The 24,280-nt window shown below is 43.2% G+C and overlaps 2 protein-coding genes across 2 annotated transcripts; one reads left to right on the plus strand and one right to left on the minus strand.

Annotated features, from left to right (window-relative positions):
* Positions 1 to 489: 489 nt before the first annotated feature.
* LOC104457030 (RNA demethylase ALKBH10B) lies at positions 490 to 6,374 on the minus strand. Its single transcript, XM_039298991.1, has 8 exons — positions 5,692 to 6,374; positions 5,565 to 5,656; positions 2,887 to 3,017; positions 2,627 to 2,744; positions 2,052 to 2,168; positions 1,848 to 1,963; positions 1,535 to 1,689; positions 490 to 1,367 (listed from the first exon to the last, which is right to left on the minus strand). The coding sequence occupies exons 1-8, from the start codon at positions 6,177 to 6,179 to the stop codon at positions 905 to 907; spliced, it is 1,680 nt and encodes a 559-aa protein (XP_039154925.1). The 5' UTR covers positions 6,180 to 6,374; the 3' UTR covers positions 490 to 904.
* A 14,236-nt stretch (positions 6,375 to 20,610) lies between these two features.
* On the plus strand, positions 20,611 to 23,868 carry LOC104416566 (aluminum-activated malate transporter 2). The gene is made up of 6 exons (XM_010027939.3): positions 20,611 to 20,881; positions 20,979 to 21,122; positions 21,342 to 21,623; positions 21,730 to 21,839; positions 23,101 to 23,244; positions 23,536 to 23,868. The coding sequence occupies exons 1-6, from the start codon at positions 20,611 to 20,613 to the stop codon at positions 23,866 to 23,868; spliced, it is 1,284 nt and encodes a 427-aa protein (XP_010026241.3).
* The last annotated feature ends 412 nt before the right edge of the window (positions 23,869 to 24,280 follow it).

A 24,280-nucleotide genomic window follows, 5' to 3' on the forward strand; every position in this document is an offset into this window, starting at 1 on the left:
GTACCCATTTTGTATTGATATACACTGATCGAAATTTGATACATGCGCATATGGTTAAATGATTTACTAATCACTTTTTAGGATTTTTAATTATGTGCCTGCATAGTTTTGATGGATTTCTAACCTATATAATTTAGGTATACTGCACAATCTAGATACACTGCAGAACTTTTCCATTGATGTATAGAAATAAAGTTCTATTGCTTGATTAATGAAATTACTCTATGAATTTCTCATGTGTATAGCTTTGTCTCATCACGTTCCAAGAGATTATATACATTGCAAATTCTTTTCCTACGATATATAGGAAATAAGAATATATTTATACATCAATATCAAATAGAAACTACAATTTCGATGGGATATATCTAGTAAAACTTCAACAAATGCCTAACACTAATGCAATTTGAAGGGTAAAGACCAAAAACCTAAATGGGCAAGGCTTGACAGACAACTTCATTTCAATCTGAATATGTAGAAATAATCAAAGAAAGCCGAAGTAATCACTTAGAATCATCTCACGTTACCACCGTAAAGTACAGCATAACTTCATATTCAGAGTGAGATGAAAATTTTGCACTCCAGACTTCATATTCAATATTGAACAAGAAAAAAGCGATGATAACCAAAACCATTTTTAACTTAGAAAATTCCTACCACAAAGCTAATTCAACGCTCAGAAAATCCAAAACCGGAACTAACACCATGCCTCTACATTTCGTTGCATCCGGGAGAAGAAAGGAAAATACAAGGACCGACAACTAGAGCCTAGTCCGATCATCACAGCCACCGCAGAGGGAAGGAAGATGGAACTGGACAAGAGAGAGAGAACGCTCTTCTAGCAGCACCTAGGCCCCGAGTTTGTACATCGAAGGGAGGACTCATGAGAGCAGGCGTGAAGCTATTAAGTGGAAACCAAATTCCCTTCACAGCCAACGCTGGCTGTAGAAGAGGACTCTGCTATGTGGTGCCGTCCTTTCTGTGCACGCGGCGGAAGATGCTTGGTGGGTTTTCGTGCTCCTAAAGCCCACGGCAAGAAAACACCAGTGCCACCGTTCTGGATCTTTTTGGGGCTCAAAACCATGGGGCTTACCGGGGCCAGCATTACCACAGGTGCTCGGAGGACTCCCCACTTAGGCATCATGTCAACTGCCTCGTAAGCACCGAGACCTACGCTTGGCATGGCGAAAGGGCTCGGGTTGGCTGCTTGCCACAGAGTCATGGAGCCAGAAAGAGGACTCGATGGTTGGCCTTGGTTGCTGTCTGGTCGGACCCTGAAGAATGTGATGGTGACCCTCTTATTTGGAGAAGGGCACGTTACATGCCTTGCCATGTCAGCACTGTTACCCCTCATCACCAATAGAGACCTGCAGAAAAAATGAAAATGAGCTACCTATTCATCTCACATGAAACTCAGATATACTATTGTCACAAGATTGCTTTTTTCATCTAAGTTGAAAGTGATTACGAGTATAACTGAAAGAGTGAAGAGTATTGATCAGCTATCCATGAAATATGTCTACTAACTACTCACCCCTCTTTCAATGGAAGCATGAGTGGTCCTTTATAGTTGCCTTCATTGTCACTAACAAGAAACCGGCCAAAAACCATGGTTGAATCAGAGAGGAGAAGAGATGATATGGGCTGATCCAAATGAGGAGGCTTCAGGAAAGGCTGAGAATACTCTTCCTGCATGAGAGTTACGTTGGGATCACATGCTATTCTCTCGACGATTTGTAGGAAACACAGAACATAGAACTTGAAATAACCATACTCAGCATATATCCTCCCACCAATCTCGAACCATATCTTAGATGAACACGTTGTGGCAGCGAAACAAAGTGTACCTCGTCGAAGAAATTAATGATGCAACTGTTCGGCTTTTTGTAAACCGGTATTAGCTGCCATTCGACCAGATGATCTATGACACGTTCCAGAAGTGCCGGAATCGGCTCTATGTTACCTTCGAATATAACAGATTCATCAGAATGAACATTGGAGAGAACTCCTTTTCTATGGGATAAAATTTATCTGAACGTGGCGCAAGTTACCTGCTTTGCTGTTGCATGTTCCTTCCTCCTGTATGTGTCCGAAAATAGGGACCCCAAATTGGATTAACTCTCGTTTGTTCCCCTTCATTTGCTTGTTAAATAAAATATAGGTCTCACCTGTAGGAATTGAAGGTTTACTCAGCACGTCGTAAGCAGAAAGCCTTTCAGAACAGAATTGTGGGAAAACATGCAATAATCATGGTATGGCTTGTTCTCTAAGTAGGTTAAACAAAGATATTGAGCAATCGAAGCTGCATCAAGTCATAGTGAGGTTACTGTAGACAAGATAAAACCATAGAAAAAGCGAAAGCATCATTAGACAAGTTTAGTTGTAGATTGCCAGAATGAAACTCCTATCTTAAAGAAGGATTTCACATGCAGTGGCAATACGAGATGAAACCAGTTTGAAAGAAAAATCCCATGCTTAAAGCATGAAGATTTCGCCTCAGTCTATTCATTTCTAAAATTGCCATCCATTTGCAGCCTCTGCGGCTGCATCTATCTGTCTTGCACATCTTTTATCCCTATGCACGATGTCCTCTATTGAAAGATGAAAGTAAACTATTCAAAATAACCTGAGAGTTCTCCATTTTGACCAGCTGCACGGAGGTCATTGACGAAATCTGTCAGCTTCGAGAGCTCTGAATCGGTGAAAACGTTCTCATATAGCTTCAACCCTTTCACGACATTGACCTGCCAGTTGAAGTTCGTTCCATCAGGTATCGAAAGCCACACTTTTTTTTTTTTACATGTACTCCTTAGCCTAACCCATCTGAAATTCCTTTTCAACGGAAAGAATGTAATGTGCTTAAATAATGAAAGAAAATGGACTCGCCATATGCCCTTTCACTGGCTCCTTGGCAGTAAAACCTTTTGTCAGCTTGATTTGAGCCGCTCGGGCTTCGCAGAGTTCATGGTTAGAGCATATCTCGAGGTTCTCCAGTGCAGGCTGCATCTCATGGGATCCTGCCATCAAATTAAAGGAACACGGTCGATTAGCCATCGTTACCAAAGCACGCGTTTTTTTTAATCTTCCGGGGTACATACTGAGTTTGCAGAAGCTGTAGTGTTTCACAGCATTAGTATTTCACAGCATCAATACTAATGAATCAGTTTCAGGCATTTAGCAGTGACAAAAGCAAAAATGCCTGCTAAAGACAGCAAGAATATCCCTTTTTTCCACCTTTCAATCCAGTGCACAAAGTACAAATAAAAAGAAGATTTTCCAAGAAGGGAAATTTAGTACATCGCAGTTCACCTAACTTGGCTCTCAATACAAAAAACACCTGCAGGGGACGATAGAAGGTCAAACAGAGGTTGGTGGAGAAGGCTAGAAGGTCAGATCTTTGGATGGTCGGTTAGGAGTTAGATCCATGAGTCTTTTCCTATTATATTTTAAGTCATACAGATATGAGATGCAAAATAAATATTTAAAAATATACCTTTGCATTTTTAAATATGCACATGCACATGCACATGCACTAAGTAATTAAGTTATACAGATATAAGTGCAGGCCACACTCTTTTTGTTAATACACTTAACTTGTTAATATTTTTTCTTTTGGACTTATATTTAACTAATCAAAATAAATACAAATCTCAGCTAATCAATGTATCGACTACGAACACGAAATTGAAAAAAAAAAAGACAACTCAAAAGTTGGGACTCCATAGCTAAAATCTCTCTCAACATCCATGCATTATTCTAACGAACGTAATTTACAATACAAATACCAAGAGGGATTAATTAAAAAACCTCCCAAGGAAAAACGTTAGTAGGTAGAGTTATGGGAAATCCTAAAATAATTTCATAATTCATAAATTTGCGACGTTAAAGCTCATAATTCAATGGAGCAGCGCTCCTTACGAAACCTCTTTCCTAATCCCAGCTGTCATTTCTCGACCTTAGTACCTAAAAACATCAAAGTTGACGTTTGGGTGCCTGTCGCCGGGTCATTTCTAGTCCTGCGCCAACATTCCTCTTTTTCCAATTTTGTAGGCGGGCCTTTTGCCACATTTTCGGACTCGGGTTTGGGGCCCATTTCACATTTTGACCCGCTACTTACCCACCTACCCACCCCACGCCCAGACCGGACCGCAGACCAACAGACCGAACCCCCTCGCCTTCCCGAATTGACCCCCGCCAGCTCGGTCGCCGGTCAAGACACGGGACAAAAAGCCCCCAGAAGACGGGTGGGAAAAAACAGAAACGCCCGCGGGCCCCAGCGAAAGGCCAAGTAACTCTCCCAGATCTAGACCGAGATCAGACGGTCAACGATGCGCAGCCGCCCGCCCCGAATCGACACCATCGCCGCACGCATCTCGACGCAAGCATCCCACCCGCCCGACGGACGACGTCACCGATTCCGCACCTCCCCCCAACATGGCAACCGTATTCGCGGTTGCCAGCGGACCCCGCCCCCACCATCGCCTCGGAAACCTCAAAACCTCCTCCCCAACCCCACCCGCTCGTGAAAACCTCGGGAACATAACCTAACCTTAACCTTAAATTTTTCGCTAGGACTTTTTGCCCCATTCCCACTCGCTGCGCTTTGTCGTTCCGCCGACCCCGGCCTCCTCTCCGCGCCGTGCGACCCGCGTCTCATATTTAAAGAGAAAAATCTCGCCCCCCCGCAACGTCCGGTCGTTTCCGTTCCGTTTGATTTCTAAATTCATTTCGAAAAATATGATTTTTTTTAGCATCGGAATAGTTTTGGGTTGAGAATATTTAACTTTACTAGGGAACGAAATTCCACCAAATCGCGAAAGTCCCCCACCCGAATCCTAGAACCGAACCGTTTGCTAGACTAAGACAGATCATGACCCCGACCCACCACCGCCGGGCGACACGTCAAACACATGTTTGGACCGGGGTATCGGATCTTTGGATCCAGCTCCTCCTGGAAGCAACAGCGTGTTCGATTTCTCCTCCTCGGTTTGCCCCCCCACACACATGAAAATTGGAAAGAAACATACATTATTATTAATTTGGTGAAAAAGAGAAAATGACAGGTTATAGTTTAATGTCCCGTGGTCGCCGTATCATCGGGCATGTGGCGGCCTTAATTTCTTCTACCCTTTTTTAAATCCCAGAAAAAAATTGAAAATTTGAAAAAGAAAAAAATCGAAAATTGAATTAGCCCGATTCCTTCTCGTTTCTTTTTCCGGTTTTTACCTTTCCTTTCCTTTCTCGGCGACCGAACGGAACGGCGAGGACGCCAGCTGAAAGATTTTCTAGGAAAGGTAATTGGGAGATTTATGAACGTTTTTCCTTAAAGAGGATCGAACCCAAGATTCATGGAAAACGCTGGACTCGATTGGTCAAAAGGCGAAGAGGATCGCCCTCTTCCGGACGTCGAATTTCGAAAACTGGAAGAGAGGATCACGGGCTACGTTCGTGTTCACACGGCTTTAAAGGTGACGTGACGGTGACCGGAAAAAAGTCGATCTCGTCCGTGAACTGCGGAGTTCTACCGATTACCGCCGTCGGAAGGTGGGAGAGAATCGACTTACCTGAATCAGTAATGTCGCTGTCCGGCGAATCGTCCTCCTCTTCCTCCACGTCGATGACCTCGCCGTTGGCGCTCCCGTCGCAATTGCTCTCGCTCCCCTTCCCGCCGTCGACGGCGGCGTAGGCTGCCTGTTTCTCGCCACCGCGCGCGCCTCGTCCTCCTCCTTCGCCTGCTCCACCTCCTCCTCCTCCTCCTCGGCCGCCAGGCCCTCCTCCGGCTCCTTCTCGCCGCCGCCCCCCGCCGCCTTCTTCATCCTCGACGCGACGCGGTCCAGCTCCACCGCCACGTCGGCGATCGAGTGGAACTTCTGCATCTGCAGCACGGGGATCCAGTTCATCCTCCGCCGGTGCACCGCCGCGAACACCGCCTCGTACTCCGTCCCCCCTCCGCCGAGCTGAACCAGGTGGCCGCACAGCGCGTCGATGATCGCGTTGGCCGCCGCGAACTCGCCGCGGAACCACGCCATCACCGAGTCCCGCGCCAGCGCGTCCGCCGCCAGCATCGCCGGCGGCTGCTGCTGCTGCGGCAGCATTGGCACCAGTGGGGCGGCCGCCGCGGCCGCCGGGGCCCTGTCCGCCGTCGGGGGCGATGCGGGACCTACTACCGCCATCGGCATCGGGCTGCGCAGCTGGCTGCTACGGCTCCTTCCGCAGCTTCGCGTCTCCGTTATGGAAAGTTGGAGATTTTGGGGTGGGTTTTCGGAGTGTTTCGTTGGGAATTTGACCGAAATATGGGGGCGATTTTCGCTTTATATATCGCAGAAAGAGAAGGGTTGAAGGAGAAGGTGGCGTGGAGCTCAAAGAAGGGTGGCCTTTTTCTTTATTTATTTCTCATTTTCATTTCTTTTTGTGGGGGGTGGAATTTATATTATGGAGGAGTTCAGGGGTGGGAGTGTGGTGTGGGGAGGTCCGTACGCGCCCGGGAGGGCCCCACGGGAGGATGACATGGCGGCCATTGAAAGGCCGGTGACGTGGCAAGCACAAGGCATCGGGGGCGTGAAGGTTGGTTAGGCCGGGATGGGGGATGGTTGGGGAGGGGATCGAGCTGGAGACGGCTGTGCTGCCGGCGTTGAGAGGAAGGTGCGAGGGTGGGTGGGGAGCGAAATTACGGGAGTAGGGTGAGCGGAGGGTACAGATGTGGACCGGCGGGCACGTGGTAATATGTCGTCTGGTAAGATTTATAAAAATTATTAAAACAGAGGAGGGGTGAATTATTTATCTTTAATTTCATGAGTTCTCCCGATCGTCTAAAAACACGGCGACTGCCGAAAGATTCGATGGACTCGAAAGCGCCCTTTTTCTTTAATTGAATAGGAATGCGTCATTTCAAGCTCGGAAGTAAATGCAATCGCGCTTGTGATCTAATGCGCCATCAGCGTGCATTAATCTATAATACGTCGCGCGACGTCGCGTGTTCCTTACTAAGAAAACCATCATGCTCGGAGCGAGTAAGCTTCTTTTATCATCGGACATACACATCACGCATGCTAAAGCTTTGACGCGCGTTCCCCTTCCGGACCCCTTTTAATATTACACTTTCGACCGGCTTTCTAAAACCGGGACTTAGGAATATAATCACGCGCGACAATTCAGGTGGCCTCCTGCCCTTTTTTATTCTTCATTTTTCGGTCGGTAACATGTGTAATAGTTTCGAGTTTTCGCCGTTGGAAAGCGAGTCCAAAAAGAGACCCATCATCATACTTCGGATTTAACCCCTTTCGCCCGGTCACGAATCTCGTACCGATGTCGCCGCCCCCTCGTAGGGTTTTTTTTTGGCATCGAGCTCTCGAGACGCGCATGAGGAAACCAGCCTCCTGTCCGTCCAATCATGATGCTTGTTACGGTGCGGGTAAATGAATGCCTTCACAAATAAGCAAAATATAAAATATATATATATATATATATATATATAAATAAAATAGAGGGGGAGGGAAGGAAAAAAAGGACATAATAATGGCTGCCAACGAATGGTCAGGAGGGAGACAGGAGGCACGGTCAAAGGATCCCCCACCTATTTTCTAACCACGAAATTACGACCTTTGCAAGAACGATTTAATGAAGCTTACGCAGGAAAACACCAAAAAAGAAAAGTCGTCATCGTGCACGTTTTTCAAACCGTGGAATTCAAAAGGCAGGAAATCCGACGCCTGATGAGGCACGACGAGTTCGAATGGAATTTGTCGAGAGCTTAAGCTGCTGTGTTAAGCGTTATAATTGATTTCCACTTTGATGGGGACACTAAAAAGAAAAAAAAAGGGTGAATGGAGGGGGGTAAAGCCGATGTCCGAAGGGGGGGGGGCATTATTCCAATGGAATATGCCTCGAAGTGGGTGGTCGCTGCTTCGTATGGTGAAGCGTCGTCGTTATTTTATTCTCAAGAATTATACGTGAGATTTTTAATGGGCTCCAAGAAAAAGAAACGCGATCCCGCATACCTATTTCCCTATTTTCGTATGTTATTAGGAAGCAAGCCAGATCGTCACGGTTACCGAATTTCGACGTACGAATTTAGTTCACAAAAATCTTAATTTGCATTTTTGTTGCTTTCCTACGATCGGACGACAGTTATAACTGATGTTTACAATCGGTAAGCCTCTCGTGAGAAGATCAATAGATTTGCCGGTCACTATCTACAGATCTAGTATATATTTCTCCTTCCCCTCTTTTTTCTTTTGGGCCACGATATTTTTATTTATTTATTCATTAAATTAGGCAGGGAAGGAAATGCCGGTGAATGACGATCTGTGGAGGAAATGCCAAAAGAAAAGGATGTTTCGGTCAAATCAATATTTAAAAGAGAGAGAAAATAAAAAGAGAGACAATCAAAAATTGCATTTTTATTCCTTTCCTTTCCTATTTTCATATGTTATTTGAAAGCAAGTGAAATCGTCATGGTTACCGAATTTTGATATACGAACTCAGTTCACAAAAATCTTAATTTGCATTTTTGTTCATTTCCTACACTCAGACGACAGTTATAACTTATGTTTACAATCGGTAAGCCTCTCATGAGAAGATCAAAAGAATTGCCGTCACTATCTACGGAACTACTAGAGTATATTTCTTTATCTCCTCATTTTTCTTTTGGGCCACGATATTTTTATTTATTTATTCATTAAATTAGGCAGCGAAGGAAATGCCGGCGAATGATGACATGTGGAGGAAATGCCAAAAGAAAAGGATGTTTCGGTCAAATCGATATTTAAAAGAGAAAAATTAAAAAAAAAAGAGAGAAAATAAAAATAAAAATAAAAGGAGCCCCACGCCTCAATTTGCGAAAAGGTAGGAGGGGGGGGGCCTGGAAAGAGGAAGGAACCAAGGGACGGCTGAGAAGGAGCCACGTCGCCGGGTGGGACCCATCATCACGTTCGATGGAAGGAGGAGGAGGTGGGGAAAGGGGAGGGGAGGCGGGGGGCCCCACCGGTGGTGCCCTGTTGCGCCTTCCTCAATCGTTGGCTTATACGCGATGGCGATGTTGGTGAGGAAGGGAAGGTGTAAAAAGGTGGGGCCCGGTGGGGTAGGGCCACCGAGGAAGCGCATTTTCGCACATGCCGACGATGCCCCTCCCCACCACCCGCTAACGACACGGCTCCCCCCACCCGGCCTGCCGGCGCCGGCGCCGGCTTCGGCTTCGGCTGAGCGCCCGACTATTTTGACCTTTTCTTCCCACAGTCGCCGTCTTGCTTTTCCCCGTGAATATTTTTAAACAAAAGATAAATTGAAAAGGCATTTACTTTACTTTTCTCGTGCGTCTGTCATTTTTCTTTTTCCTTTTTTTTTAATTTTCTTTTTACGTCCCGCGAACTCTCCCGTGACTACTACTACCACAGCCTCCTTCGTGACGTCCCAGCGCCCGCTGTCGGCCACCTAACCTTTCGCCGGCTGGGGCAGCCGCATCGCCGCCGGCATCGACCATTTCTTCCCCCCCTGCTCGTGCCACGGCTGATGTTTGACCGTTCGGGAGTCCGTTGTCGTTTTGCTCTAGAGACCTATTCCCCGTCTGGTCGATGATTTCGTTTCGCCTCCCCCTTTGGTAACTTCATCTTTGCGCAAGTGTGAACGCGGGGGCGAGAGAAGGCGACGGGTGCTTTTGGGAAAGCAAAATGGCGAAGTTCTGAATCGGCGCGCGCAATTGTATTAAAGCGAGATACGTAACTAGTGGTCATGATAAAATTTCTAAAATTATGAAAAATTCGATGGAAATTCACCCATCAACATCTATGCATTGTCCAAATTTTGGATTTTTTAGGAGCTATGAAAATGTTTGGAATGCGTCACGCTGCCAAGTTAATATAAACATGCTAATCTTTTCGCGACTGATCAGGTATCCGACAAAAATAAGATTCCCTTCTCATTGAAAATAATTCCATTCTCTATACTATTGAAGATTTCAGGTCACATCTTAACTAAATGAGTTTGTCTTTAGTTTAGAAGTAATTTCATAGATTGCGAAAGGTACTCATAGAAGAAAAGGTGCCAAAGGGGTCTAGCGTCTTTATTCTGAAATTATGTGCAAAGCTTGTTCCTTTTCTCGTCGAGCTGATCTTTTTTAAGTACTCTAGACGTCATAGGAATATGAAAAATAAGGCTAGCCATCGATTAAAAAATTAACAGATACTTCTTTTCCGCAAATAAGGGCACCACTTAAAATGATCTAAATTTAAATAATGAATTTAAATTGAGCGAATACAGTTTGGGTCTTATAATTTTTCACAAATGATACCATTCGATCCTCTTATTTGTGCAGTCAAGTTCTTTGTTTCTATAAATTTGTTCGACCGTATCTTTCTGTCGATGACATTGCTTGGTCAAATTTGCGAAATGACGTCATTGGTGGGGCACATGATCGAAAAAGGAAAAGCGAGAGAGAGAGAGAGAGAGAGCAATGACAAGAAGGAGAGACGAGTGGCAGCACATATGTAACTGTCTCGCATGACATGAATGTAGGAATCCTTACTTCGATCAGGTAAGGCTGCGTTTGTTTTGATTTCTTTTTTGTTTTTAAATAATTTTTTGTTTTTTTATTTACTGGAGAACAAAAAGGAACAAAACGTTTTTGTTTGCGTTTTTGTTTCCAAAATTATTTCACATCTGAATGTAAAACAAAAAAAAAAAAAAAATTATTTCTTATTTTAACAAAATTTACGAACACTTTTTCTTCTCTCTTTTTTCTTCTTCTTTTTCTTCTCTTTTTCTTTTTTTTTTCTTAACGCCGGGCCAAGGGCCGGCCTCGACCATGGCGCCGCAACGGCCTTGGCGAGGCCGAGCGTTGACCCGCTAGAGTGTCCCCCGCCTCTGGGCGAGGCCGAGCGTTTCCGCCCTAGCGAGGCTCGGCCGCCGCCTTGGCTATGGCGAGGTCGGCCACCGACCAAATGGAAGAAAAAGGAAAAAGAAAAAGAAAAAAAATAAAAAATAAATAAAAAAGAAAAATAAAAAATAAAAATAAAAAAATAAAAAATATACAAATTTACCAAATGTGTTTCTATTCATTTTTTATTTATTTCCTAACAAATTTACCAAACGCGTTTTTTTGTTTAAAAATTGTTCAGGAACATAAATATTTTTTTATATTTCGTTTTTGGAACAATTTTTAAACAAAAATATTACCAAACACGCCCTAAGTTATCCACAAAAGTAACAACTATCCCGCGCAACCTCTTGACTCGCCTGGGATAGACCTATTTTAAGATTGTTCCGAACAAAAGTAAAAAAAGACCCTTTTGAGTAACAAACATTAATCTACGGCTGTGCTACCTTAAAGTAAATCTTGCCTTTATCAGCACGTCTACTTAGCGACGGATTGGTGACCAAAATGAGCTGGTTGGTGCTGGTCAATCATTGCAGGGTATAAGATACCCTCCTCCAAAAAAGGGATCGAGCATCAATCAACCAATCAATCAGCTCATCCAATTATTCTTTTAGGGAAACCAGCTTTACTATCTAAAAACCCATTAATTCGGAAATCTGAAAAGTGAACTCCGGCGAAAGCTGAACTTTTTTTCCATTTCTTCCTCTGATCCATTTAAAATCAACAAAATCCGATAAAAGGGCGCGATGCAATGCTCTCATCAGCCTCTTTTTCCTCGCATTTTTTTTTATAATAATTCTGGACGGGAAAATTAATGAAAAGGGGAGAGGAGGAATCAGCTTTGGATGCCAAAGAGAAGAAGAAGGCACGGACGAGGCCTTCGCCTGGAAAGGAACCTTCTTCCCTTTCGCTGTTAACTTTGACTTTAGCTTTTGCCGCCAAGATTCCCCAAGGTGACAAGCAGAATCCACCTGCGAGAGAGGGAGGAGGGCACGGCGAGGCCTCAGATTCTCCTTCATGTGGGAAGCCCATCTCGAGCCGAGCCGAGCCGAGCCGAGCCGAGGGGAGCCGGCGGCTCGAGCGGGGATGGCTTTTTGACAGGGAAAGAGTCAAGTGGGGTGAGCGGCCACTGGAGAGGTGCTGTGCTGTGCTGTGCTGCGCTCTGTTTCATCGATGTTTTTTGTGGTCGATGCTCGCCCGTCCCCCCCGTCAGTGGCGAACCATTTTCTGTTTCGCTTTTCGTCTTTTGGATTAATCATGATTTAGAGGATGTTTACGTGGTAAGTTGTTGCCCGTTAGGACGCTGCTGCATCCGTTGACATCAGCGTCCGTGTCTGAACACGGACGCTTGAACGGGTTATCATAAAGGGGAGGTTCTGTACGTGTAGTGCTGGAACTGGGCTCGAGTCATGCAGCAAAATGCTTGGTCTTCCTTTGTTTTTAGGGACATGAAGGCGTCTCTCTCTCTCCTTTTGGTTCCATTATCTTTGGCCGAAGGGGGCATGGGGGGGAATCTCGGTCACCCGCCATTGAAATTGCTATCAATCTCCAAAGAATCTTAGCAGAAGCCAACCCCCCTTTCTCTCTGACTCTCTCTCCCACTCCCACAGCATCATCATCTCTCTATCTCTCTCTCTCTCTCTCTCTGGTTCTTTTCAACTTTCTACGATGATTTTTTATTCTTTGGACTAGATATCTTTTTGGGGTTTCGGGGAACGACACACGTATTAATCTAAAACAGTAGAGGAAGTCCACACGACTCGTGGGACAGCGAAGGCTCGGTGATTTCCCCTTTTTTGGAAAGGCAACCCCACTATGTGTTCGAATATATCAAGTTGTGGAACCACCAAAGGGTGAACAGACAAGGGCATGGATAACAATAGTTTTTACGACTTTTTGATGCCATTTTGACACTTGATCGCACTCGATGCTTAAAGTTTATGGCTTTCGATGCAATTTCTCCACCCGTAGATCCACATCATTTTAAAGTAGTCAGAAACAATCGAGAATTCATCGTGGCGATTAACCCAGTTTATTTGCGCAATATATTTTGGAGCATGATCATAGACTCGAGTAGTTGATATGAAACCTAATTGGAAAAAAGAGGGTCGAACCATACTGGAAATATTGCTCTAGCGGTCATCGTGAATGTAAATCTCTAAAAAAATTCTCACAGTTCATGTGGGAGTTGGGGCATTACCAAGCCGATCATTCTATTGCATTGTTCTCGGCACATGGATCAGCATAAATCAAACAACCCCGTAGAGTAATGTGGGAACCAATTATCATTTATTTATTAGCTACACGAGATGAAGCCATCATCACTTCGGCATATCAATAGCAATTAAATGCCATCCCATGTACTTGCTCTCGAGGCGAGCTGAGTCCATGTAATATTTATTAGCGAGCACTGATGAAGACAATTTTTTATAATATTGTATCTTTTTTTAAAAAATTTTAACTTTCATTTTCTTTCTTCTTTTTCCCGTTTTCACACATAATGGCCGGCCACTGTTGGTGAAAAAAAAGGAAAAAAGAAGAGAGAAAAGAAAAATAAAAAGGAAAATACAAATAACAAATTAAATATTAATAAAAATTGTTGGTGGGTGAAAAATAGGAAAAGAAGTGAGAAAATACAAAAATAAAATGAAAATAAAGAATACAAATAAAAATGAAGTATTCGTAAAAAGAAATATTATTAAAAATTATTCATATCAACATTAGTTAGCTAGCTAAAATTGATTGGATTGACTAAATTAATACAATTGCAAAATGTTCATAACTGAATTGACAAAAAAAAAAAAAAGAACTTAGAATTGAATAAGTACAATTACACTAAATTTGAGATATTTTTTGATATTTTTCCCCGTGTGAAAACCTTGGAGCAACGTTTGGACATTTTTTTTTTTTTATGCTCAGGATTTGCCAAATCCGCCGAGTAGCCCACGGCCTGTAGAGTGCGCGGTGCACCCCAAACCAAATGTCAATACATGAGGGGAAGCTAGAACAAGGTCTCACCACAATGGCCTCCTACTTAAAGACGTATTAGCAGTTGCGGAATTTCAATCCTAAGACCTTGCAGTGAAGTGAGCGTTTGGGCATATGTTACTTAGCACTTACTGCCGCGACTCTACGTGGAGATGTGAGGTTATCATCACAGCTGCAACAAAGACAAGAATAGAAGTTTAGCACACCAACGTTTGGTGCTTGTTACTTGTTATATTGGGCGAAAGAAACGCACGAAACCGTCGAGCGTCAACTCGCGACTTTCTTTTAAAATTTTCAGAGTTCGAGTTGGAATTCGCGTGTGCAAGCAAAATAGTGAGGCAAGGATGATGTCGACGGATCGTTTTGGACCGGAGGGGCGGGAGGCTCTTTCCGAAACCGTCGAGCGTCAACTCGCGACGTTCTTTTAAATTTCTGGAGAGGTCGAGTTGGAATTCGTGTGTCCAAGCAAAATAGTGAGGCCAGGATAACGTCGACGGATCGTTTGGACCGGAGGGGCGGGCGGGGGTCCTCTTTCTCGTGCCATCACATTACATCAGTTAGCGTGAAAGTTAGGCTTTGGGGATCAAGAGTCGTGTGCCGTCGGATCCAATAAGAAAGGGAATTTCTCTTTTCGATGACATCTTCCGCTTTGCCTTTTCTATCGTGTCTTTGAGACAACTTCGGGTATTGGCTGAATGGGCTTGTGGGTCTGATTCGTCTGGAAGCTCAACCATCGTCTCCATCACCTTGATATTTAGACCAAAGCACCACGAGCATTCGAGAAGTCGGTTTTGTCTCCATGTAGCTTTCTTTTTAATTTTTTCTTTTCCCGGTCTTTATGTAGCTTTCAAAGCGAAACTTACGTGCTCATCTCAAAGTGACGGGCGAAAACCGGCCTACAGATCTTTGTTATTAACAAATGTCGTACGATCCGGCCAAACCTTTTGAAGGGTTCTTCCTTTTCTCTCTTTTCTTGTCACGGAAAAGGATATACAAAGGCGGCCCAATTGGCGATGCAAATCTCCACTTATAATTATCTCGATGAATATGCTCGATGGATATTCTAGAACGCAGTTTTAATAACTATTTTCGAGATAAAACATCAGAACATTTGAATAAGAAATGGTTCTACGAAAGTCTAATTAGGTTAGATACATGAGCTCGATGTATATCTGTCTGGCGGTATCATTTATTTCTTCTCAACTTGGTGAGCATGATTAATGGTTATTGCTAAGATGGTGTCCGAAGAAGGCGTGCAGTTCGGCTGACTTCCGGGTTTTCCTTCCCCCACCACTTGTTTTCCCAGGAGAAAAATAAGATTTTCCATAAACAAAATTTTACGAGCCACGGCTGTTCATTAAATCTTTCAAGCTTGGATGACGTTATTTTTTCCTTTATTAAAAAAAAAATTTCGAATAACCCGCGAGCCATAGACAGCACGAGTCAGAAAGTACGGAAAATCCAGGAAACGATATCGAATCCGATCTAAACGAATGAGGCTGAGGTCGCAACTAGTGCCTCTTGAAGAAACTCTAGAGAAGGGCGATCTGACTTTGGTGATCGAGGGCGGCCCTTTTCACGAGTGAGATGTCGCTGACGTTCATGCGAGTAGATCTATTGCGCACTAGCCAAACAACGCCTTCTTTAGTCAATTCATCCGTCGATCTGCAAGCGCTTTCGCATAGGTACAAAAGCTAGCAAGCCGTCACGGAGAGAGCGACCGTTTGTACGTTTGTTAATTCACCGACCCAGAGAGCATTTTCGCGCGAGTCCGGTCTCGGACAGACCGTCCACACTGACATTAGAAAACCCCGATGCGCTCGTGATTCGTCCTCAAGAGGTTAAAAGATACTCAGCCGTGACGAAGCAAGACAAGAGAGATTGGGAGAGGGAGAGGAGGAGGGATCGCAATTATAATACAGCAACTGTCATTTTTCAGTAAACAAACGGTCAACTATTGGCGTGCACGTTTCCGAGTGTCTCCCGGCATATAGAAACCTTCCTCGAACTAAAGTCCGGGTTTGTAGCAAATTTATGTCATAAGAATGCAACTTTTATGTGATATAAGCAATGTCATTTCTTGTTTTCGCAGGACCTTTTGCGAAGAGCGGTGCTAAAATGGGAGATTCCCTACTCCAGACCCAAGCCAATGATTTACGGGGAAAAGCATCAAAAAGTCGTAAATTTATTGTATTAGTGTAAGTTTAATACTAACCTTTAGACGATGCCAATTTAATCCTTAATTTTTGATCTAATGTCAATTCAATCATTCCGACTAATTTTGGCCAAATGTTACTGATGTGACCGCTGGTCGACTTATGTGATACCGTTGGTATTAACGTGGATAATTTTTAATAATATTTTAATTTTTAAATTTTTTTTTAATTATTTTCTAATTGTCTTTTTTTTTTTTTTCTTTTTTTTCATCCTTCTTCTTCCTTTTGCCAATGACCAACCACTAGCCAAAGGTAATGGTTGGGTTGGCTTTGCCTGGGCAAGGCTCCCCGCCGCCTGCCATAGGTGAGGGCTCCCCTCGCTAGATCTAGCAAGGCCCAGTGAGGTTCGGCCTCGCCCAAGCTAGATTTGGCGAGGCCGACCCTTGATGGGCGTTAGCCTTGCCTAGGCCAAATCTAGTGAGGGAAACTTTCACCAAGGCTCATCCTTGCTCGATCGGGCCTTGCCTATGGCGGGCAACAACGAGCCTCACCCAAGCAAGGCCAACTCAGCCATGGTGAGCCATCGCCTTGGCAAGTCACCAACAAAAGGAAAAAGAAGAAATGAGAAAGAAAAATAATAAAAATTATTATTAAAAATTATTAATGTCAGCGTCGGTAATGTCATGAAAGTCGACCGACATCCACATCAACAATATCTGACTAAAATTAGCCAGAGGATTGAATTAACATTATGTCAAAAAGTTTAGAACTAAATGGCACCATTTAAATGTTTAGGACTAAATAGACATTTATGAATTTTTTGACACTTTTCCTGCAATTTATGGGATGAGCGCCTTATGTAATTTAGATTGTGAGTAAATAAATGAAATTTTCACGGTCGGCTGATTTTACAAAAATATTAACTGATAATCGTTTTAGGGAAAACCATTGACTTTAAGATTGTCAATGTAACTATTGATTAAGGATAATTAGGACATTTGAGTTGCTCACCGATAGGGCTTCTAAGTTTACGAACTGGAAGGAACGTTACGATCATGAAGTTAAGTTACTAAGAAAGAAAAGGTTGAGGATAAATTCATGGGGATAAAGATTATTGTGAAAAGTTACAAAGGTTAGGATATTCATTCGTACAACACTTTGTGGTACATTATTACACATTAAGGATGGTTATTGTCTCGTCATTTACTAGTACTAATAGAAAAATTACAATTATTGAATACAATTACTAAGTATGTTATCATCACTTATGATGCGTTTGTTTTGCAGAAAATGAATTATTTTGAAAACATTTTCCCAAAAATGATCTCTTATAAGTCTTACATCAATGAAAAAACAGAAAATATTGGTATCATTCACGAAAATATTTAGACATAAATTATTGTCAATAATAAAAATATTTTTCATTGATTAATTATTTCAAGCGATATAAGCAATTATTTTTTCTATTGATTTGTGTATAGATTATATAACCAAAGTATGGTGTGTCATGATCGCCAGAAAAGCCTTAGACCTATTGCAATAATGTCGATTTAGTCCTATACCTCATATTGATGCCAATTTAGTTCTAAATTTTTTTATCTAATGCAAATTCAATCATTTCGACTAATTTTAGTCAGATATTGCTGACATGCACACTGACCGGCTGACATGGCATGGTCGGTCACAGTCGGTGCTTACATAGACAATTTTTAATAATTTTTTTGAAATTTTTTATTTTTTATTTTTTGTCTCTTTCCTTTTTCTTTTTTTCCCCCTTCTCCAAATGCCCCATTTGTTAGGGAAAGCACAAATGGCTCGAAATGCTAGAACAATTGCAATCAAAACAAGCTACTAGTAAAATTGCCTACCCTATTGAGAGAGCATTTACCATGCATGTAAGTCCCAAAAAATCGATGTTGATGGTACCAAGGCAACGTAGGGAAGCGACTAAACAACAACGAAGACATTGCATAATGAAGTAGGGGAGAATGTTATGAACCGAAGTGACAAGGATTCTCCCGTACTCTCATAACTTGTGAGTGAAGTTTGGGATTATTAGGTGAAGAGTGAGTGATGCAGAAAAGATAAATACAACTAGCTCATGGGAGTGGCGCTAGAACGCTTGGTGCTAGTAGTTTTGTGATAGAATAGTTATATCTCTATAGAACTTTGAATGAGGGGTTGGTCTCTCGTTTACAAACTGATCAGGGCTGATACTGCTCTCCTAAAGAGGCCATGGCAAGTTGAAACCAATTGTCATGTTTAAAGCATTATGCTATATTGCTCGGTGGACTAGACGCCTACAATTTAGTAAGAGGATGCGATTCACCATATTATTCTTAGGAACAACTAGAGAAGGAACCACCGGCCGCGGTGGCTCCGCTAGATAAGGCTCTGCTGATCCTCAGTCCAGAGATGAAGGGTTCAAAACTTAGGAGAGGCGCGAGATGTATTAAGTGTGACTTAGGGATGGTGGGTTCTCCTGCTTAAGTGTCACCTGGGGGTTTACGGCGCAGCTGTCGGTTGCAAGCCGGTTCCTCCAGCACCAAAAAAAAAAAAAACAACTAGAGAAGGAAAGTTAGCCTAATGCTCTCGTCTCGCCAAGTGTTGCACGAGCTATTCCATAATTAAGGAATTGCCACCCTGTAACACATGCAAAATGGTATGTATAATTGGGTAGTGGTCATGATAAATCCATGGATTCAAGTGATTTTCTTAGATGAAATTCTTTTAAAAACTAACATTTATAATAAATTTCTCTACTTTAAATGTTAGTAATAGCGCAAATTTTCACTTTTTAGGTCCATAGTCTTTCGGGTGGCTGTACTTTTGCCCTCGAATTATGAAAGAATTGATTTTAAGAAAGACTCAAATTCCCATTCAATTTATGATGGAAATTGCCCATTCAAATTTCACTAACTACGTTCCACTGCTCCGTATCAGAGTCATCTACACAGGTGAAAGGTTGAGACTTAATTTGTTCATGCACTTGACAGTGTATTTCACGAACCCTAGGTAACCACGTGGCAGCGCGCGTTACGTGAAAGCATGGCGCTATATAACAGCGATTAAGAACTTTTAGCCACGTAGTGAAAAAAAAAAAAACTTTTACCCACGTGAATCGTACGTTTTTACTCCAGCTAACCAACGTAATAGCAACGTCAGCATCTCTTCCATCGCAGCCGTTGGATAATTGAAGACGATGATCCGGGCGGCGTAAACCAACGGCTACGATTATACGGATCGCTAACCCAGGAACTTGAACAGGAACAGGAACAGGAAACGCCAACTCGACTCCGCGTGGGAAGCCTCTGAAGAAGCGTTTGACTCGAGTAATACCACGTTTTTCAATAACTTCAACGATTGGCCTCATTAATTTTTTCGAAATGATGGCGATGACGACCAAAGCATCCGGCAGCACTCAATTGACTTCCCAAAGAAGGAAAGGCGGTAGAAAAAAAAAAAACAAAAGAAAAAGAAAGGAAAAGAAAATTCGAAAAAATATGAAAATATCATCAAAATCTATTTATATCAGCATCGTTCATGCTACGTAGGTTAACCGGTATTTATATCAATAAAATTAGTCATAATGACTAAATTGGCACTAGATCAAAATATTTAGAACTAAATTAGCACTAATATAATATGTTTAACATTTTTATGACACTTTTCCCTAATTTCATATTTCAATATCGAATATTATCAAAAATTGATGTACACAGGTACTCTCCGGTGAGCCTCTCTATCGTCGATCATCTGTGCTAGTGCAAGCCACATTATTTCGCACATCCTAAGACATCTCGCATGATGCGACACCGTGTACCACACGAGCAACCCTTGGCACGCACAAGTCGATTACAACTTAGAATTGGCTCATTTTGCAAAACGCCTTGGCGTAGTCGCGTCGCGGGTCATGGTCCCTGCTCATGAGACCCAAATCATGGCTCGATGGACCAAAACGTGCGGGAGGTCTCTGTCCGGAAAGACTCTACTTACGGTAGCTCGGCAAACGCGAATCCGACTCCCGAACCAAAAGCTTGACTGCGATTCGACGCCATTCGAGCAATCAAAACATTTTGCGTGTGCACGCAAGCGAGGTGTGAGCGTCGCGAAGAGGCCATTTCACTCGCGCCCCGCGATCGTGCTCCGCTGCGTTGCCGTCGTTAAAAGCTCCGCCAATGATCAAGATGAATATATTAGGCATAAAAAGTTTTGCTTCCGCGTGTCATGTTATTGGCCAGCGTCCAGTACGGCGCTTCGTGAGGTAAATATAGAAAAATGCTCAGAGAACGGCATCGTCACTTTGTGGAAAGTAACGATACCCTCCTAACCACTCATCTCCAAGTGTATTGTCGAGCAGTAGATTTTGTTTGATGAGGATGGTACTATTACTTTGTGGAAAGTGACGGTATTGTCCTCCAAGCGTTGCTCGAAGTTATATTATTATTGTCCTTGGTCTTTTTCCTTATAATATATGTCCGTGGGAGCTCAAGGTTTGCGTATATATGTGAACGGTCGATCACCAACTCAAGGGTCTCATCACCAAGTGAGCATCAAAGCATTGAGGACGAGAGTGAAGAGGGCCGCGCCGCGCCGATGAGGAGCTCTTCCATGGTGTTCCCGAATGAAGAGGGAGGAGAAGGGGCTGCTCCGAAGACCCTCGGGAATTATCCCTCCACCGTCGCGGCTTTCCTGAGAAGAGTGAATGGCGAGCATGACCTGAGAAGAGTGGTACATGGCATCAAAGTCGGGATCGCGCTCGTTTTGGCCTCAATCGTGGCCTTTATCACTCCAGCGTACAATATATTCGAAACAGATGCCGTGTGGGCTGTCATGACCGTCGTGGTCATGTTCGAGTTCTATGCAGGTTTGGTACCCCGTTATTTTGCTATGGACTAATGAACTCCCGTGCTCGTGATGTTGTTTGGCGTGAGTTCTAATGAGATTGATTGGACGATTATCAGGGGCGGCATTAAGCAAGGGATTGAACCGTGCGGTGGGGACTTTATCGGGTGGTATGTTGGGGTGCATGTCGGCAGTCTTGGCTAAACTCATTGACGGCAAGGTCGGGCAGGACATTGGCGTTGGCACCGCGGTATTCATCTTTGGTAAGACATTCAAAATACCGAAATAAACGCAATGACGAAACACAATAGATTAGCTAGGAAGTTTACATGAAATTAGCCATCTTTAAGCGTGTCATGAATATAGCGTGTTCTTGCTTATATTGCATATGTCCTACGTGCTCTTACTGCAAGCATGCATTTGCGATATTTCGATAGTTGAAAACAATTTTGATCACGGTTCAATAAAATGCTAAATCTCAGGTGCCGCGGCTACATATGTTCGATCGATTCCTTGCATAAAGAGGAAGTACGACTATGGTGGCATGATCTTCATCCTCAGCTTCAGTCTGGTGGCCGTATCAAGCGTCCAATTCCAAAGCTCCAAAGAAATCTTGAAAACTGCCACCGAGCGCCTCGAGACGGTCATGATAGGGTTTGCGGCCACCATTTTCACGAGCTTGTTCATCTTCCCTATTTGGGCTGGCGACGAACTTCACGTGTCTATCGCCTCCAAATTCGAGCACCTTGCTTGTTCAATGGAAGGTAATCAAATCGTGACTACGTTAGCAGTACTATTTTAGCACTGTTCATGACACGGGGCTTGTAATGTCACGTATGGTTGACTTTTATCTGTTGACTTTAATGGCAGGACTATTGGATACGTACTTTGATGCGGTGGCCGATAAGGAAAGCAAGGGTGACGGAAGCTGCAAAAGCTGTAGACCGGTTCTGAATTCGAAAGCAAAGGACGAGTCTCTGGTAAGTCTTCTTTCCCCTCTTTAATTTAACTGGGTTGGTTCATCTCAAGCTTACTCTAGCATGCTCCCTCAAACTCGAGGATTTAGCGAATAATCTATAAGAAAATTTTAAAATAAGAGCCTGAAATATCCTATTTCTTTCAAATAAGGACTTGAAGTAAACATAATTTCAAATAAGAACTCAAAATGGCTAAATAATCTCAAATAAAGGTGTGAAGTTGAACTAATTTCAAATGAAGGCTGAACCTCTTAGAATGAAGACCATTTTTGTCTTTTAAATTTTTTTTTTCTGTTTATTTCTTTTTCTTTCTTCCTTCTTTTTTCCCCTTCCCTCCGCCAACCATGTTGGAGGTCGTTGGGCTTCAGCGAGGGCCACCCTCGCCAACGTTGGGCGAGGGTCACCCTCACCTAGGCTAACAAGAGCAGCCCTTACCGTGTTGGGCGGCACACTTCTCACCAAATCTAGCTAGGGCAACCCTCGCTTGACGCCAGGCAACGCTCATCAACCAAGGTGTGGGAGACCCTTACCCGATGCTGGTGAGGGCAAGAGCAACCCTCGCACAATGTTGGTGAGGGCAACCCTCGCTAGCCCAAGCAAGTCGCTTGACGCTGGCAAGGGCAACCCTCGCAAAATCGCCCTAGCCTTGCCCTTGCCTAAGGTAGGCGACCTCCACTAGCCATCGACGACGATGGCTAGCAAAGGGAAAAGAAGAAAATGAAAAAAGAAAAGAAAAAGAAAAAGAAATTAAAAAAAGGTTACAATTCTTTTACCAAAATACCCTTTTTCCGATGACCGGAATAGTCACCAGTCAGCCAAAGGTCCTTATTTGAGACGATTTGATCACTTCATGTCCTTATTTGAAACGATTTGGTCACTTCAGGCAATTAATTGAAATAAAGTTCATTTGGGATTCTTATTAGAGAAAACAAGGGCACTTTGAACTCTTATTTGAAATTTTCCCTAATATGTGACATCTTATAATACCACTATCAACTATTTTAAAATTTTAAGTTGTTAGATGAATCCGTAATTTAATATTTTACTATTCTAGCACTCTTCCTCTAAATTGTTAGATGAAAGTATAGTTCAATATTTTACTATTCTAGCAATCCCTCTCATGTTTAGTCTATTGATAGGGTCTAGAAAGATTTGAATTTAGGATTTCTAACTCTAATATCATGTGAGATTTTGCAGTATCATTACCAACTATTCTAAAAGTTCAAACTATTATATTAAAATGTGATTTAATATGTTATTGCAGGCGAATTTTGCGAAATGGGAACCGTGGCACAGGAGGTTTGGGCTATTTTATCCATGGGACAAGTATCTAAAGGTCGGAGAGCTTCTTAGGGAGCTAGCAGCCACCATTGTTTCACTTGATGTTTGTGTTCAATCTTCTAGGCAGGTACAAAAAGCTTAAACCGTCACATATATATACACATGTAAATAAGAGAATAATAAGATGTTTTCATTAGAACGCAATTGAAAACATGGAATATAAACGTGAAGTAATTCTAACTGAAAATGCGGTGATCCATATTTCTCGAGGCAGTAAATGTGGTGTGGAGTCAATTTTATCTCCTGCCGGCATTAAGACCCGAGAAGCGGACTCTGTCTTTCGCTTTCAAATTTAGAAGTCCTTCCTCTGATTTCGAAAGCTTTTTTGTCTTATTATACCACAACTCCATGTTATCAGCCGGCCGGTGACCTAAGACAGTCGATCAAGGAACCTTGCGAACTGGTTGCGTCATCCCTCGCGAGGACTCTCCGGGAGCTTGGGGAGAGCCTCATGAATATGAGAAGGTGCCAATCGGATGCACTGGTCTTGCGAAAGCTCAGGTCGTCATGGCTTGTACTGAGGCTCTACATGTCTCCCACCAAGCTCGAGAATGCCTGCAACTCAGGCGAGGATCTCGCTATCTCGACCTTCGTGTTCTTACTCACAGAGATGTTGGAGAAGCTGGAACGGCTGGCGAATGAGGTGGAAGAGCTCGGTGAGCTCGCTAAATTCAAGATTAATGATATGTAGTCGGAAATATTCGGGGGAAACACGCTAGAAGCACCAAAAATTGTGTACAGCGCTCACTTTAGTGCCAAAAGTCTTCATCGGCTTACATGAGTGTCAAATTGATGCGAAAACAACCATCTAAGTGCCTCTGACAGAAAATTCCGGCCAAAATGATTACACGGTTTTTGTAATTAAAAATTTAATGTAAGTTGACATATTTGTATTAAAAGCCAGTCCACGTGGACATGCAAAACGACATCGCACAAGCCGACGTGGCTGGCTGCCTAAAAACAATGCCATTTCTTTCTTCTCTCTCATTCAATCACACATAGAGACAGCCTTCTTCCTTCTTCTGAGATTTTTGCCCATGGCAGTCATCGACGCATCCTCCCCGACGCAGAGGATGTTCCGCCACCTGATTTGAGATGCCCCG

The sequence above is a fragment of the Eucalyptus grandis genome, chromosome 8, assembly GCF_016545825.1.
Source record: "Eucalyptus grandis isolate ANBG69807.140 chromosome 8, ASM1654582v1, whole genome shotgun sequence".
NCBI classification, from domain to species: Eukaryota; Viridiplantae; Streptophyta; class Magnoliopsida; order Myrtales; family Myrtaceae; genus Eucalyptus; species Eucalyptus grandis.